Below are 17,203 nucleotides of genomic sequence, written 5' to 3' on the forward strand. Positions count from 1 at the left end.
TGGAAGTAAATTTTGTATACACAGTCACACTGCCAGAATACATACTCCAGCACTATGCGAGATTAACCACCGCCCTTAATATGTGTATTATAACTGAAGTGTGTTGCCAAAGTATGATGATCCTTTCCAAACACCAAATTCAACCCTGTGCGATTGCTCCTGATTGCTTACATGCGCAGTCAAAACTCGCTACCGACGTGCCAGCATCTGCTACGGCAGTTGAGCCGTGAGGACACGGTAAGAAATTCGGCCTATTGTCTTCTGCGGAAAGTGCAGACTTACGAGTGCTGTGCGATGCGAGTGCACGTTAAAGAACCCCAGGGGCCGTATTCTATAAGCTGTACATTTTCGATCGTCCATTTCGCATTCGATTGGTCCTTCGTCATTGGTCACTTAATATACTCATGGCTTTCAAGCGTCTGTACGAAGAGACCTGGCCATTGGTCGGTTGGCGACCGGACCTCGCCATTGGCTGCCATTGGTTACGATATGCAGCTAATGATGAGGTGCACTGCAGCGCTCCGTCAACAGCACGTTATCGGACCTGACCACTGGCTCCCACTGGCTGTCCGAGATAGCCGAAATTATTCCGGAGCCCTCCAACTCAGCGCCTTTCCCTCTCTTCATTATTTCATTCCCTCCTTCATCCCTTCCATCATGGCCCTGTGAAGATGTTCACTGAGACGCGTGACAATTACTGCTCCTTTCCTTTCCTCAAAACCGTCTTTTATCATTTTTATCTGACGATGTGGTTGAGCCAATCAAAAATGAGGTAACCGTTGCGAGTTTCCTGATAAGCAATTCTCTGAGTCCTCCTCCTTTCCGCTTCACCTCCTCCCAAGCCGCGAATTATGTCACACGAACGCATGCGCGTCCGCTGGGTTTCCTTCCCAGTAACGGCTATCGCAGTAAAATGACCATGTCCTGGTGAAGGTCCGCGGGCTCTGCAAGGCTGGTTTGAGCGAGTTACGCCAGGAGTTGGCAGCTTTTGTCAGCCTTAGGCATGAACTGTCACTGCATTAAGGTTGAGCGACACTTCCAGGACCAACCAGACAGCATGCCACGCTGAGGAGGTTTTTCATGCTACTCTTCTAATAATTGTCCGAAGAAAAGGGCACGCACGAGGAGCTGTTTAGTGACCCGCCATCGATAAGGGTGCTGAGCGAAAGTAGGCGACTATGTGCATTATCATAAGACAATATCTGCGCCAGCATATGCGGCTTTATATGCATGGTTTGGTTTTACGGGATTGAACGTCCCAAAGCGACTCAGGCTATGAGGGACGCCGTAGTGGAGGGCTCCGGATAATTCCGACCACTTAGGGTTCTTTAACATGAACTGACATAGCACAGTACACGGACCTCTAGCATTTCGCCTCCATAGAAATGTGATCGCCGTGGCCGGGATCGAACCCGCGTCTTTCGGGTCAGCAGCCGAGCACCATAACCACTGAGCCACCGCGGCGGCTCGAAGCTTTATTTGTAGGAATTAACACAGTTCCCATGGACAAGGGTGCCCATGGGCGTACTTGGCGGGGACTTTCCAAGGCGCGCTTTTACCATCTGTGGTCGACGCGTGTAGAAAATTACTGACCGTATAGAGTTATATCTACGCCAGAAGCAGCACCTGGCGGTAAGGCGCTTTAACTTTTTGCCGCGCATGATATGCGACCGACCATGGTTTCCGGTAATGGCACAGAATTTAACTGAAGAGTTCGCCATTATCTTGTCCAGGAGTCTCATTCACCGTGTGTAACTGGCGCTTTCAAATGGGCAAGGATAACGAATGGTCCATGAGACCAAAAAGTGTGCTCTGGAGTGTGCTGGAAGAAAACCGAGATACGCAGGGGTCCCGCTGTTCTCGTTCAGCATGTACTGAACCGTTCACCGACCGGCAAGAGAGCAGAAAAAATGACAGTGGGCAGAAAGCTTTCCACAGTGCTCGAGAGGCGGCATCTATAGACATGCACTTTGAACTGCAGCACAAGCAGAAAACAATAATGTCACGTATAGCCGGCCAAATCTTTAGCTAGTTCGCGCGACGGCCGCCTTTTCTGCGCTCCTGCTTTTTATGACCAAGCAAACTTGAGGAAAGCTCAACATAAAGCACTGGTTTGGTGAGCCTGTGCTTAGATCTGATATTTTCGCAAGTTTGCTCCGTCACAAGGTGCAGGAGCAAGGAAAAGAAAAAGCGGCCGTCCCGCACGCCAGGTAAAGATTTGGCCTGCTGTACGTGGCAAAAGTTTTGAGACTTGGGCTCTTATTTGCGGATATCAGGTTCCGTTTGAACAACGCCGCTACAACTGAGGCAGCTAAGTTTAGTTTGGCGATTTTGCTTCCCGTGTGGTCGTTTGGCGTGCTTCTTAGGCCTCAGACGCTCGAGCCTGTCTCGTATCTGAAGCCCAACATTCAGTAAACTGAGGAGTGTGCCTTCATCACATTACCCGACCGTACTTGGGGTCTCCTACCGTAATACGAGGAAACGAGCGCTGCAACTATGGCAGTCTGTGGTTAGGATACTTGCTGCATACAGTGATTATATCCGTAAACGTTTGAATGCTGAGCCCAAGGTCGCGAGATCGGGTCCCTGTCACGCCGGCCGCATTTCGATGGAGACGAAATGCGAAACCGCCCATCAGCTGTGCGATGTTGGGGCGCGTTAAAGAAACAGCAGTAGATGGAAATTAATGCGGAGCCGGCCTCCAGTCTCTCACAGCCCATGAACAGCTTTTAATCGTTAAACCCCGCAAACCGTAACCATTATTATCCACGACCACTTAACTGGCGCTTAGGATGTTCTTAAAATACCATTCTAATGCCGGGCCACAAAACATACAATATGAATGAAGTGATGTATCGTTTTTACACCCTGAAGGCCGCCTTTATATCTGTAGGCGTTTCTAACTGCTTGAGTTAAAACCAGCGTTCAGGGAATTCCTCAGTGTGTCCGCATCAAGCATGTAAGTAAAAGCGAGAGCCGTGGTATGAATTTCGAAGACACGTGATACTGAACGAAACCATTCACTAAAGCGTGGGGGTTTTAGTTCGAGACGTGTATGGCGAGACCCAGGAGAAGTGTATGCGTTTTTGTTTTAATCCAATGCACTCTGCATTAATGTCATGAAAGAAAATTGTCCCGCTTTTGCTACCCGCGATACAGTAGTGGTGCGGGAGAGGCTTCTTTTCTTATTCATTTATTATGCCTCGATCTACTATTTGCTTCGACGTCGCATTGTTTCTACTAAAGCCATCATTGAAATGCAATGACTCCGCTGCGGGCTTCGCCCCGTTTCCAGTGTCTCTCTGACAAGCCCAAGGCGTTGAACAGAAACTTAAAGTAAATCTGAAATATAGTATTAATGCTCTTTTCTTGTCTTAAAGAGCTCGGGACATTTTTGGCTTTAGAAAAATCAAAATCAAAACGACTTCTGCAACTTTGCTGCTACGTGATGCCGAGCACATTTACCTCTAGAAGGCTTATCTCGACGTCCATGAGTTCGAACAAGTCCCGGTTGATGGTGTTGCACTTGCTTTCGTTGATGAAGACGTCTTGAAGCTCGCAGAATTTTCCTGAAACAAATGCCCACGGTACAGATGTCACCAACCGTGATATATATTAAAATAGTACTTCGTGATATTTTTGAACGCACTGAAGGCAGTCGCCACTGTGGCAACAGTTAAGCCGAGAGAGCTTAGAGCTGTCTACACTACACTAAACAGTCCCCTAACCGTTATTCTTCCCACAACGTCGAGGCCAGCAGACACACGCGCTGGCCGGATATCTTGTCGCTGTCAAGCGGAAACCACTAGCAGCGTTTACACGAGCCTTACTGTCGAAATTTTGAAAGCGCCAGCGAGTTGGGACGAGGCGGCGTGAGCGTTGCAAATCGAGATTTTGTTCACATCCGCACTTTGTACTGTAAGGAGGCGACAAACGTACTGTCTACAAAAGTACGCAGGCTCCAAAGGGCTTCCAGCATTTTCGTGCGGTCCGTTTCCCGAACAGCGAGGATAAAGCTTGAGTGGATTGTCGAGGCTTGGCACAGTCAATCAAAAGTTGTCCGTTACTCGACTTCTATATGTAAGCTAGAGTCATCATACTGATGCACGATTATGCAATCTCCTTTGTGTCTCTTGGGTCGTTGCGGGTCCGGGACCTCACAACGTAGTATCCGTTCTACTCTTCTCGTCTGAGTTAAACCAATTGCTGGTCTAATTGCTTTCTGCTTTATAAAGGCAAGGTTGTACAGCGCTAGTGAAAGACGGACACACACAAAGACAACAGACAGGACAGGCGCTGTCCCCGTCTGTTGTGTATCTGTAGTACATTGTCGACCGACTGTGCAGCTTAGCAACCTGGTGTGCAAGCAAACGGAATTATTTTTTTCACTACTACGCGCAGGAAACTTGCTAAAAATTTGCCCAAATAGTTGTATGGAAGCTAGATTTGTTTACCTTCGACGCTGACAGTTCTCTTTCTGACGCCGATAACTTTTGTAAAGAGCGTGTATGCTGAAGTGACGAAGTACTGCCCCGGTTCAGCGATGACGTCGATGCCGCTGGAAGGTGGAAAGTGGATGTCGAGAGCCTCTCTGATGACACGACACAGCTTAAAAAGAAAAGTGAAAGAAAAAACCGGATGTGCGGAGGTCATATGATTGACGAAGTTCAAGGCAAGATGAGAAAAAAATGCATCAGGCAGCCATATCTACAGCACGTGTTCTGCCCTGCAAATTTATTCTTATTATTGACTAGAAATTATTGACTAGAAAGAGTGGACCAAAACGCGACACAAACTTTCGAACCATCGCTTTATTTTAATTTTTCGTAAACATCAGCAAACAAATATTACAAGACTTTTTGTTACCGCCTTGGCAACGCACTCAGTGAATATAAAAACACCAGAATCAAAATACAGAGGAAAATTACATTATAAGAAATTTCAAAATGAGACAGTACACTGTTCAAACTGAGGCGCTCCTCAAAAATAAGCGTAATGCTCAGTCTAGCAATGCATGCGCACGAAGTTTGCTTTGTGAGTCTTTCGTACTATCTTTTTATGAGCCTGTTCACCTGAGGTTTACTGTATCTGGACGCAACGCGGGGCTGTTTTTTTTTCCATGACTCGCTTCAAACTTGGGAGTTGCACAGCCAGGCTTTGCGTGTCGCCTAGCTGGCTTCACGTTTATTTTAAAATTTCTACCTCTTCGCAATATTCCTGTTTTAATGTCACAGCTGTTGCTTTGGCGCTCTGTTCCTATCGAGTGGGTATGCGATATTGCTCGACTGGCAGTACGTGAACACGTGACGTTGAACGTGATTGTAGGTCACACCGAACAGAGCATGCTCCATCGTCATAACGTGGTGTTGTACGCTGTGTCGTTTTGAGTTTTGTGGCGCATAATCAACTCGCATCGTCACAGCGTGTTGTACTACAAGTAGCCGTAGAAGGCGCCATTAGGGATACCAAAACGCTTGGCGGCACCGATGCTGCTTGATGCTTTCCAAAGCTTTCTCCGTGCCTTCTTGGCGCCAGTTGGCAATCAGTGTTTTTCCCTTATGCATTCGGGCCACCACACAGCGAGAGGAAAGAAAGGAAGAGCTTCGGAGCAAGCACTAAGGATCTTTACTTCAGAGCGTGGAGAACGTCACGATGTCGCTTTTTGCCTAGCTTGTAGCTTGCTCCTAAAATAATTTTCTCGTGAGAACGCGAGGACCAAACCCACGTAAACTTTTCATAAGTTAAGAAGAATAAGTAATTGTCGTAAATAAACACTTAAGTGAATCCAGGACGCTTCTTTCGGTTGTGCTGCACAGTACTGAAAAAAAAAAGTGGCCTGCAGAAATTCGCTCTCTTTTGACTGATTTCTTGTTCACCAAGCATCACTTCGGAATTTTTATCTTTGCTTGAGAAAAGACGAATCTCGCCAGCCAGTTGAGTTGCAAAGTATATGTTGCAGGTCATTTCAGCTGAATATCAAATCATTTGACTGCGAGTTTGAAAGTTAGGTGGCTCCAAGTAACAAAATGTCACGTTTTGCTCCATTCTTGTACATGAGTGGAGAGGACTAATTAGACATAAGTTCTTTGTACTACCGTTTGAGTCTAATCTTCAGGAATTCTGACAAAGCAACAGGTAGCACTGAGGCTGTTAATTAAGCTTTACCAGACAAATGTGCGAGTCAGAAGTATAAGAAAGAAAGAAAGAAAGAAAAGAAGAAAGAAGGAAAGAAAGAAGGAAAGAAAGAAGGAAAGAAAGAAGGAAAAAAAGAATAAAAGAAAACAGGAAGAAAAAAAAAATAGAAAAACGAATGGTCGAGGCATGCGTAGTCGCAATCAGAATGACCCGCAATGCTCTGGCGGCCATCTTCTCCTGTTCTGCGTTTGATAGAAAATGAATACGCTGTGCTGCACAGCACCAGGCAGGCGGGCACGCTGCTGGGCAGCTATATACAGAACTTAGAAGCAGCGCCCGACTCGCATTGCTTCGTGACGTGAGCTCGTACCACCTGAAGCGTGTTGCTAGTTATACTGAGCTGGATAGTATAGTTTGCAGCGAAATCTCCGAGTACGTGGCAAAAAATCTTGCTGGTGAGTCGGACGACATCGAGTCCTTAGCGCATTTTTTTGCTAGCGGGCGTTATTGTTGCAGCAATAAATACTGCTATTGGGTCAGCTAGAGTGTCGTTCCTTTGTTTCCCTCAGAGCAAGGCCCGCCGTGGTCGAAGTGCGCGCTCGCGATCACGGGGTCGCGTCGGCGGTTTTGAACCGTCAGCCGCGGTTGAACGGGGTGAATGTATTCACCCGCTGTTTAAACCCCACAAAGGATTCATTATCAATTTTTATTTCGCATCCATTTGGCCCTCTGGCTTTAGTTAGTGTTGTTCGGTGCCGAAGCAGCGGCTTTCAAGTGTCCGTGGGAAGCTATCGGACCATTGGCTCATCCACTAGCTTGTGATTTCTGTGACTGGCCGCTTGCTGCTTTACCTGATGCTGCCGTCACGCTGACATCATGGCAAATGGAATGTAAAATAGATCCTTAAAGAATGCGGCACCAAGACTTAGCCCATATGCATTAACAAGCAATTGCTTGGTATAAGCAATAACATCGGCACTTCCACATCTAGAACCGTAATCTTGTCAAGTGCATTCCTTTTTCTGCAGGTAAAAATTTATGTTAGCGATTGTTTTTCATGCTAGGCACCTCACTATTTCCACAAATTGCGGCTACTCCTGGGTTGAGAGGGCCGGCATTGGCGGGTTCCGGGCCAGCGAGTGTTTGCCATCACCAGTTGCCCCAACTTTTCCTGTTTGCGCCTATATTTTGTTGCTGCGGTGTGCTGTGCGTAGATAGTGGGGAGTTACAGCCCACCGAGGCATGCAGAGTCATGATGCGATGCACGCTACGAGTGCAGTGCAACTTCACGCGCCCGCAACCACGTCCGAGCGTTCTGCCCAGACGCAGTGACACTGCGCCTGTACCATGCTCCGTACCGGGGCTGGAAACTCGATTGGGTGCACCTCCCGAATATCAGTGAATAAACGCTGCTGATGTTGGCCCCAGCGCTCAAGGGAGAGTGCACTGTGAGGACGAACGAGGTCTTCCCGTGGGCAAGTACTGCGGCACGCTGCTTGTGTGTGTGCGTTAGGGGGGGGGGGGGGGGGGGGGGAGGAACGCTGACATTTCGCCTTGGGTTAGGTTCCTGCTCCTGCAAGTGATTTTTCAATGTCATCACGATCATCTAGTTGCCTTGACATTTCGTATGAAGCGTGTCTGCGTCCAGATTTCAAAGACAAGTGCTGTTTGTACACTATAAACTCGAATATGCCTATATGGGAGTAAAAAGGGAGCATAGCTGTCCTCTAGCACTCTTCCTTTTATAATAGGAAGCACGCTCTAGCGTGGAAATAAACGGAGTAAGCTGTTCTGTAGCGCACTCGACAGCTTACTGCGTTTTTACTCCTTTCTGTTTACAGCGTAGCGGTTTAGTGAGCACAGTCATAAAGCAGGAGCTGTACTAGGTCGGAGGTTGTGCCGCAACAAATTCGCAAATTAATTTACGCAGAGGTAGAGATTTCCTGGCTTCTCTCTGCTCCACCTGCTGAAAACATGAGAAGAAAAAATATCCGGGCACTTATGCTGCGATTCATATGACGCTTACGTATGCCATTGGTCAACTCCGTCTTTGAAATTTTGAGCAGGCGAGTGACACTGCTATCTATCAACGCTGGCGTTACAGGCGGCAGGTGCCAATGATAAGGAGCAAGAAGAAGGAATAGGTAAGAGGATCGCGAACACATGCGACCCCTCGTCAGCTTTTCTACTCTATTCCAGTTCGTACCATGCGCAGCGCGAGCGAAATCACAAGTATAGCGCAACAAGCTGTGCAGCCGTCTTCGTCAACCGCCAAGTTATGATGTCCCTTGGTGCCATGCTTCTGCAGTACCGAGCACTCGCTAAATACATGCGTCTATTTCTGAAGCCTGAATGCAGCAGCATTTCATCGTCATGTGTGACGCGAAGTCAGCAGAATGGGGAAGACTGGCAGCGTTCGTGACAAGCGCGGAGGGAGGAGGTGGAATGCGATACCTCAAGGAAGGATTCCAGTTTGCGCGCGCCGCCAGGGAAGCCGCCGCCGATGTCGAGCGTATCCATTCGGAAACCCAACTCACGGCCAACGTCGAACACTGCCTTGGCATCCTCAATGGTGCGCTGAAACACGGTCGGATGCTTGAACGCCGCGCCGATGTGGAACCTGCGCGAAGCATGAGAGCCGGGCAACGGGTTGGTTGCTGAATAGCGGCTGGGCGAACCTCTCGAACTTGATGATATGAGGGAGCATTTTGAGGGCTAGTGATGTTTGGTGGCAGGCAGAACAGAACGCTCACTCGCCTAAAACTGTGAGTCACGCACCACGTAGTACATGGAGGTCACTAATAACAGATGTGTGTATGACGTGACGCTTACCAGCAGTCACCGCCCGGCCCGTTACGGGGTCGGTCAAAGCGCATGGCGCGTGAGTATAAGCATTCCGCCACCGCTGAGCCAGTATGATTCTGTTATTCATATCTCTTCGCAGAACCTCTCAAACAGATTCGGAGATTCGGAGTGAAAGAGGCTGTAGACAACGCTACTTCCAATTTCCGTCGAAGAAAAGTACCTTATTTCGCCGTTGCTTGTATAAGCAGTATCATGGCGACACCAACACGTTGTATATGAATAATCGATGACACCGTATCACATTAAGATGTGTTCGGTCACACCTTGCGTTGATGCCCCTCACCTTACTTTATACAGAATCAGAGCTTAAGGGCTGCCATAAGTGCTTCTCTACGCGGCTAAGAAGCAAACCATCTGTGCCCGGCTACTTTTGGCAAAGACTACGTGCCTGAAGGCGCGATTGAGGTGTCCACTGACCCAGACAGCCAGTTTGCGCCTTTCTTTTTCTCACACTCAAGGGAGTCTAAACCTTCCACTGGTTTTGAGAAAAGGAAAGGCGCCTAACTGTCTCAGTTTGCAGGTGCACGCCACCATCTACTCACAGCGTGATTGGGGGGTCCACTAACCCAGTTACACTTGATACTCAGAGGCTTTACACAGACGCACATCGCGGAAACCCAGGCAGTGCGGCTAGAAGTGCTTTCGCACTAAAAAACGAAAACACGTGGTAGGTGGCTTCACTCTCTATGTACTCGTTAACTGGGGATTCTGGGGATTGGGGGGAGGGGCACAGAGGGAGTGAAGCAAACCGTGAATCCTTTGAGCTTGAGTTTCCTGGCTCCCATTTCCCTTCGGAGTCACTGTCTGGAGGTCTTCTTGCAGAATGAGCTCGGTCGCGTCAAACATTAGTGGCTGTCCCAAAAGACAACTCACACGGAAGCTAGTGGTGCACCACTTTATATCGGCCACTGTGCACCTCCGTTGCGTGACACGGCGCTTGTCGCCAGAAAGAAGCACTCACCTGTACCGGACGTGAACCAACCATGCCCACACACCGCTATGGCTGCCCGATATTCGCCGTGCCACCTGACCTCTGTGCGTCAGTGTGTTGCTGTGGGGGATGTGCGTTGTTTTCTTTTAGTGCACCCACGTTTTTGTGAATAGTGGGAGACACTCCAGAGCAACCTTAGAAAAATGAACGTTGCGTTGGAAGAGGTCGCCGACATCGCTCGCATTGTCAAAATTCTTTAGAAATTCTTAGGGGACACTGGTCTTATGGAGCAGTGGTATAGATGCATTCTATTAAGTGACAAAGACAGGGCAGTTGCCTACAGACTACTGTAAGGGTAATCCTGCCTGCACCTAAACAACCCCACCACCACTGCAGCAAGTGAAAAAACGGAGAGTAAAAAGTGCAGGCACATATGAACCAGTGACAGAGAAATGGGCAGAAAGAAAAAAGGCTACTATACAATGGCGTTTCTCCCATTCTTCCAAGCTTTCTCGTTTACTTTCTTTGGAAACGAGGCCATTGGAAGTAGTAGAACACTGCTGAGTTGACGCATAGCTTAAGCAGAGAGAGACAGAGAAAGGGAGAATTTCTCTCTGGAACCAAGATACGGTGATCCCGCGGAGAGAACGCGCTCGTCTGCCGCAAAAAGGCAACCAATGACCAACGAAAACACGCCACGGCACGTATTCTGCGTCGAAAAGGTACTTTGAAGCTTCCGATGGATAGGAATGGACTTCCGAAAAGGAGAAAGCCTGAAAACCCGTCTCCTTCACAGATAACCTAGCTGAAAATTACAAAAGAGCCACTTACTAAGGACTGAAGATAGGGATGAAAGGCCTCGATCTCGCCTGAGCTACCCACGTCGCGTGCATACCAATTGCTTGCAACGAGCGCTTCGGCGCCTGAGTGCGGATCTGCCGATAAGAAGAACACGCGGGGAGCCCGACTCTTGACTATCAAGTAGGACAGACTAAGCAGCTCCTATTCGTCAGACGCTGAAAAAGATATGAAGAATTCGAAAGAAAGGATTTATTGATTGATTACGGCCGGAGTGTGGCTTCGGTGCAGTCTGAAGGCGACGAATGTGTGGACACAAGTTTCTTCATGTCTTCGCAGCAATAGTGCGCGCACTGTTATGTGTCAGAGCCATCCGACTGTGTGCTTATTCGAAATTTCGCTCTTTACGCACTTGTCCACGTAAATACTGGCAGCAGCAAAAAAGGGTCGCAAAAAACTTTTAAAGAAGAAAAGTTGGTGTATGGAAGAAGTTGGTTTATGGGTGTTTAACATCCCAAAGCGACTCAGGCTATGAGAAACGCCGTAGTGAAGGGCTCCGGAGATTTCGACCGCCTGGGGTTCTTTAACGTGCACTGATATTGCACAGCACACGGGCCTCCATCGAAATTCGACCGCCGCGGCCTGGATCGAACCCGCGTATTACGGGTGAGCAGCCGAGCGCCGCAACCACTGAGCCACCGCAGCGGATGCATTTAGAAGTTGGCCTGGCCACAAATATTCCCGAGGACCCCCAAAATATTGGAGGTAGGCCACTCCAGAAAAAGGATTAAAGTAGATTAGTGGGTGGATTACTGGGGATTATGGGTTAATTAAGCGGGATTAGTGGGCATTTATGCATGGATTAGTGTGAAACAGTGGTCGGGTTAGTAGATTTCCTCTTGATAATCCAATGGAATGTACGGGAACATTCTACTCCTCAGATTTTCAAATTTGGTGGTGCTGATGACGGCACGTCCCTCTCGACCAATCAGGTAATTTCTTTACGGAGAAATCTGATGGTTTGTGCAAGACGACAGTCTAAATGCTATCGCGATAAAAGAAAAGTTCAGAACACTGTGAAGATTGCTGTTTTTTTTCGCCACCTCTGTTTTAGGCTCACCAGGACAAATCTCTTCATCGGAGTGGCACCGGGGCCGGCCAACTAAAATGGTGTTAGTCCAATGGTATGGTATCACCTTTCCAGTGAGGTAACTTGGAAAGGCCTTGAGCGTATTTTTCAATCATATTTACCGGAAGGTATTTTTGCATGCCGCCGAACACCTTTTCACTTCCTGCCGATTTGCCACATAAGGAAGGGCTGTATTTTGTAGCGATTCCTTCCTCGATCCATTGTTCACCTTTATCACTGGCAGCTACCACCTGTGACATGAAGGTTGACAGCCTGCAATCAATGTTGTTCGCCGGGCTCTCGCATGAAACACGGTGCTGTCCAATTGCAAAAGGACCAAAAGAATGAAAGTAATCCTCACTGTATCCAGGAATGTGACAAGCAGAATGTGATTGACATTGCACAGTACACGGGCCTCTTGCATTTTTCCTCCATCGAAATGCGACCTCCGCTGCCGGGATCGAACTCCCGTCTTTCGGGTCAGCACTCAGCGGCCGAGCACCGTAACCACTGAAGCATCGCGGCGACAAACGTCGCCTCAAGGATTATACCAGTCGAAGCAATCGTTATCACCCTCCTTGTTGGGTTACGAGTGGCACCAGAGGCTAAAGTGTCTCGCCCTTGGCTGCCGCAAAATAAAAAAAAGGCCGCACGATATATTCCGGTTGTTTCACCTCAACTTTCTGCAATTTTTTAAGATAAGCTTTTTGAGTTAGAAGAGTGCTCTTTTCGGCATAGCATTTTCAGGGGTGTAGTGCATCATAACACAGCTAAGATCTGCTAAGTGGTACGCTGGCAACTAATATTGAGTAAGCTTTTTAACTTCTACTGCTGGTTTCCTTATTTCTTTGCGAGGCGCGTAGCCCACCGTAAATAATATCCATATCAATTTTTAGAATTTTGTAAACAGTTACCATCGGCGCTGTGGTCCAACAAATTTTACCGACATCGCTGCAAAATACGTGCGCTTTCGAGACGCTTCCAGTGCACGTAGCTGGTCGAAATAGCCAAAATTGGTTGGGCTGTAGTGCCAAGGGTAGCTGCGTTTTTGAAATGTGTGGGGACTGCGTTTTGGGGTTGTGGGGACTCGCCCCGAACAGTTCCTTTTGGTTTGCTTCTCTGCGGTGTTCTCCTTTCTGGTTGCCTTAACTGACAAGGGAGGGCGCCTGCGTCACAGCGGCACGAGTGCCGCGGACGGCGTGATTGCTGCGCTCGCGGGGCAAACGGGGAGGTCTCGCGGGGACCGAGAGCTCCCGACTTTAAGCACCGCCTACTACGTAGGTGCACTAGATGCGAGATGGCACAGTACAGCAGCAAATAATTTCGTTCGGTGAACTCATAGCCTCCAGCAGATTGCACCCGCTGTGTATTTTGTTGCCAAAAACACGGTGGTATGAAAGGCAGAAAATATGCTGACAACGCTTATAACAAATATGCGGGTGCATAATCTGCACGACTTTCGAATCATCTGTGGAGCATTTTGTGGCAGAACATAATTGAGGGCTACAAAGTCACTTTAGCAGCCGCACTGCAGTTCTTCGGAACTGACATCCACCAGGTCCAGTTTACGCCCTCAAGTATTTTAACTTTGCGCATTTACGCCAGGGGAATTTTTGCAAGTCATTTTCGCGTCACTTAGCTAAAAGTGCTTTGCCCTAACAACTAAAACGTCGCCACTAAAGCGTTGCACTGATGGTTTCCTTTCGCTCCCGGCGCTCGCGCGTGTAGCGGCGGAGTTCTGCTGTTGAGCACGTGAGCGCGGGGCCGATTTCCGGCTTTGGAGGCAGTGTTAGTGATGCAAGCGAAATGAGCAAACGCCGTTGAGATTTTTGTCCACAGCAAAGAACCCAGCTCACCGAAGTTAACCATGTTCTCTGTACGGCTAGCCACATATCGCTGCAGCGTGGGCTGATTACGCTGGTCAAGCAATGTTTGAATGCAAGCGTATAGGCTCTTTGGCCAGAATGTATGAACGAAAACGACTTGCAGTGACTGTATTTCGATAACGAGCTCCGAAGGACCACAAGGCCGCTTCTTCGCTCCATTTCCGCGCATTCACGCAGTTCTAGCTAGCAGAGCACAAAACAGCATAAAATCACCCGGTATTGACCAACGTTTTTAGATCCCTTTCAGTTTGCAAGCTCCCCCGCGCCGCGCCCGAGAAAGCGGCCCCCGTCCGCTTCCACTCACCACGCGGCGCTGCTGTCGCTGTCGGCCCGGAGGCGCCGGAGCGCTCGCGCTTGGCAGTTGCTGTGACAGCCTGTTCTCATCCGCGATAACATTGGGAGCGAACACGTCGAACTCAAATTTGCTGTACTTTTGGAGCTGTCACGTTGAAACTTCAGCCTCATGGTTAAAGAAATGTTTCACCTGGCTAGTAAGGGTGAGATAAAGAGCAGGCTGATGCCAGTTCGCAAAAAAAACCAATCGTTTGCATTGCGCTTTATCGCATCACGTTTGCGACGTTTAGCGCTGATGATATGCGTATGTTGGAGTAGAGCTATCAATATTTCTTCGGGAGAATGCACGAAACATTAATGAAAGAATAAAACTAGCGATGTTCCGCTTCTAGATCAGTCACGAAATTCCGCGCTATATTATCAACGAAGCACCGCACATGCGAGCAGCATTTTGCACGTTCTTTAGAATTCCAATTTCAGAGAACACAAGTATAAATGCAGACACACTTAGCTGGATGCAGGGAGGGAATAACTATAGAAGAGCTTTTTATTTGCAATGATAGCACAGACAGGAGCACCGTACTGCACTTTCATTTTTAGAATGTTAATTTCATTGAACACAGACAAGCATTAAATGCAGACACACTAAGTCGGAAGCACGGAGGGAATGGCTACTTGAAGGCGAGCTTTTTTATTTGCAATGACAATATTTCTCTGTTCTCTAGCCGACGGTTCACGTCTCTCGCCTAGAAGTGGATGCGTGTCACTATGACAAAATGCAGCACTTGGCATGTAAAAGTGGCCATATGCTCTGCACATCCAAGCCGAATAAGGTTTTGCAATTCAAGCTCGTCTAGCAGCTCCCCAGAAACGTCCCTTTCAAAAACGGGACCTTCCTTCAAAGAAATCGGGATTGCTTTGTTTACAATGTTGGTAAACTATAGCATCTTTTTGGTGGGATGCTTTAAGCACCCTTGCTTGAAGCTTTTGTATACTGTAAGATAAGCGTCACTGCCAACAACTGGCACAGGACAGCTGATATCTTCCATGCTGATATCTGCTGGCTGCTCCAAATCAGGCGGCGGTGACCATGGCGTAGACGCGAAGGGCCACGCTGGTCGGGCAAACAGCGTGGCGAGCGCCACCGCACGGAAGGAAACGGAAAGGCGACAATCCGCGCACCGCAGCTTTCAAACTGAAAGGGATCTAAAAACGTTGGTATTGACATCAGTTTCAGTCTTTCTGCGCACTGCCGCGCTTAAACAAGCGTACACGCCGCGCTACTGAACGATCCCGCAACACCTGCAATACGGCCGGCGCAGCACGGTGACTTGACCAGCCCAAATCGTCTGGGGCCATCCGTCCGAGTTCAAAAGAAGCACAAGGAGCGGCGAACACGACGCGGTCGCGCTGTCGAGCGGAGTGTGAACACTTAAATATACGAGGTCTGTTAGAAAAGTATCCGACCTTATTTTTTTTTTGCGAACACCTGATGGATATGAAACAAGCGCGCTTGCACCAGCAGACCTTGAACCGTCGTGCGCATGCACGAATTTTTTCCCGCCTGCCGATAGCGTCAGTCGCTGGGAGGCAGCGTTTGAGTGAGGTAGTGCGCGGTGCTCTCGTCGGTTTTTTAGTGCAAGCAAAATGGCGGCGCGACAGGAGCAGCGCTAATGCATCAAATTTTGCCAGAAACGGGGCGACAGCCAAGTGGAAACCATTCGGAATATTCAGACGGTTTTCGGTGATGATGCTTAGAGCAGCACACAAATTAAGCAATAGTACAACTGGTTTAAAGATGGCCGCACATCGGTGGAGAGAGAGCCACGCTCCAGTCGGCCATCAACATGCCGAAATGGCCAGGTCATTGCCGAAGTGAACGCTCTGGTGATGCGGGACCGTCGTGTGACTATCCGAGAAATTGCGGCAGAGGTGAACATCAGTAGTTTTTCTGCACATTCCATTATCACCGAAGATTTGGCCATGAAGAGAGTTGCGGCGAAATTCGCGCCGAAGCTGCTCACGGTGGAGCAAAAGCAGCTTCGTGTTGAAGTCTCACAGGACACGCTGGATTCCGCAAACAGTGACCCCGACTTCATCAACACCATAATCACTGGTTACGAGTCTTGGGTGTACGGGTACGACCCGGAAACCAAATCCCAGTCGTCACAGTAGAAGCATTCCACGTCCCCAAGACCAAAGAAGGCCTGCCAAATGATCAGCAATGTCAAAGTGATGCCGACTGCTTTCTTGGACTCTCGCTGTGTGGCACACCACGAGTACGCACGCCCCAGGGTCAAACAATGACCACAGAGTACTACAGGGGTGTCCTCCGTCGCCTACGCGATGCTGTGCGGCGCAAGAGACCGGAGTTGAGGTCAACAGGAAATTGGCGCATCCATCATGACAATGCTCCTGCACATTCCTCGCATTTGATTCAGATTTTTTGGCGAAAAACCAGACTCCTGTAGTTCGGCAGACTCCTTACTCTCTTGATATGGCCCCCTGCGACTTCTGGTTGTTTCCGAAAATCAAGAGGCCATTGAAAGGAGCGCGATTTCAGAAAAGAGAGGACATTATGGCTGCAACGACAGCTGAGCTAAACTCCATTCCGAAAAAGGCCTTTTCGGAATACTTCCAACAGTGGCAGCACATCTGGGAGAAGTGTGTGGAGTCCCAAGGAGACTACTTCGAAGGTGATTAGGTTTCCAGCGCTCCAGTTATGCCATTTTTTTTTCTTCGTCCAAAGGTCGTATACTTTTCTAACAGACCTCGTATCTTTGCACCGTGCTGACGGGGCAGGCTTTTTGTCTCTGTGGTTATCCCATTGCTCTCGACGCTCCTATTGGGCCCTAAGATGCAGACACAGGACCAGCGCATCTTTTTAACGCGTTGTCTTGTCCTTTCGTGCCCGGAAACTGGCCAGTGGTTGCATTTCAAGTGGCGCGAGAGGAGTCATCCTGGCGCAGTGTACGCCACGAAGTATTTTCAGGAGACTGAAGGAAGCACTGGTATGGGCGGAGAAGAGCAAGACTGTCTAGTGGCGCTAGGAGAGCGCACGAAAAACAGCGCTGAGCGCATCGCGTTGTGCGGCTATATCGGCCCGCGTTAGGTACACCTGCAGCTCACCACAACCTCAACCTCTTCTTCCTCTTTGCCCTTTTC

At 48.8% G+C, this 17,203-nt stretch overlaps 2 protein-coding genes across 3 annotated transcripts in view; one reads left to right on the forward strand and one right to left on the reverse strand.

The window, feature by feature from the left end:
- The window catches only part of Tim23 (translocase of inner mitochondrial membrane 23), a 185,882-nt gene that overhangs the window by 155,977 nt on the left and 12,702 nt on the right, over positions 1 to 17,203 (forward strand). The window lies entirely within an intron of this gene.
- Positions 1 to 17,203, reverse strand: part of LOC149352367 (ornithine decarboxylase-like) — a 91,334-nt gene that overhangs the window by 6,294 nt on the left and 67,837 nt on the right. For both annotated transcript variants that reach the window (XM_089581530.1, XM_089581531.1), the window contains 3 exons: positions 8,590 to 8,755; positions 4,455 to 4,608; positions 3,466 to 3,569 (listed from right to left, as the gene is read on the reverse strand). In XM_089581530.1, the coding sequence (XP_089437656.1) occupies positions 3,466 to 3,569; positions 4,455 to 4,608; positions 8,590 to 8,755 (424 nt within the window). The remainder of the gene's footprint in view (positions 1 to 3,465; positions 3,570 to 4,454; positions 4,609 to 8,589; positions 8,756 to 17,203) is intronic.

The sequence above is a fragment of the Amblyomma mixtum genome, chromosome 3, assembly GCF_055824585.1.
Source record: "Amblyomma mixtum isolate Tamu chromosome 3, ASM5582458v1, whole genome shotgun sequence".
In the NCBI taxonomy this organism is placed as follows: domain Eukaryota; kingdom Metazoa; phylum Arthropoda; class Arachnida; order Ixodida; family Ixodidae; genus Amblyomma; species Amblyomma mixtum.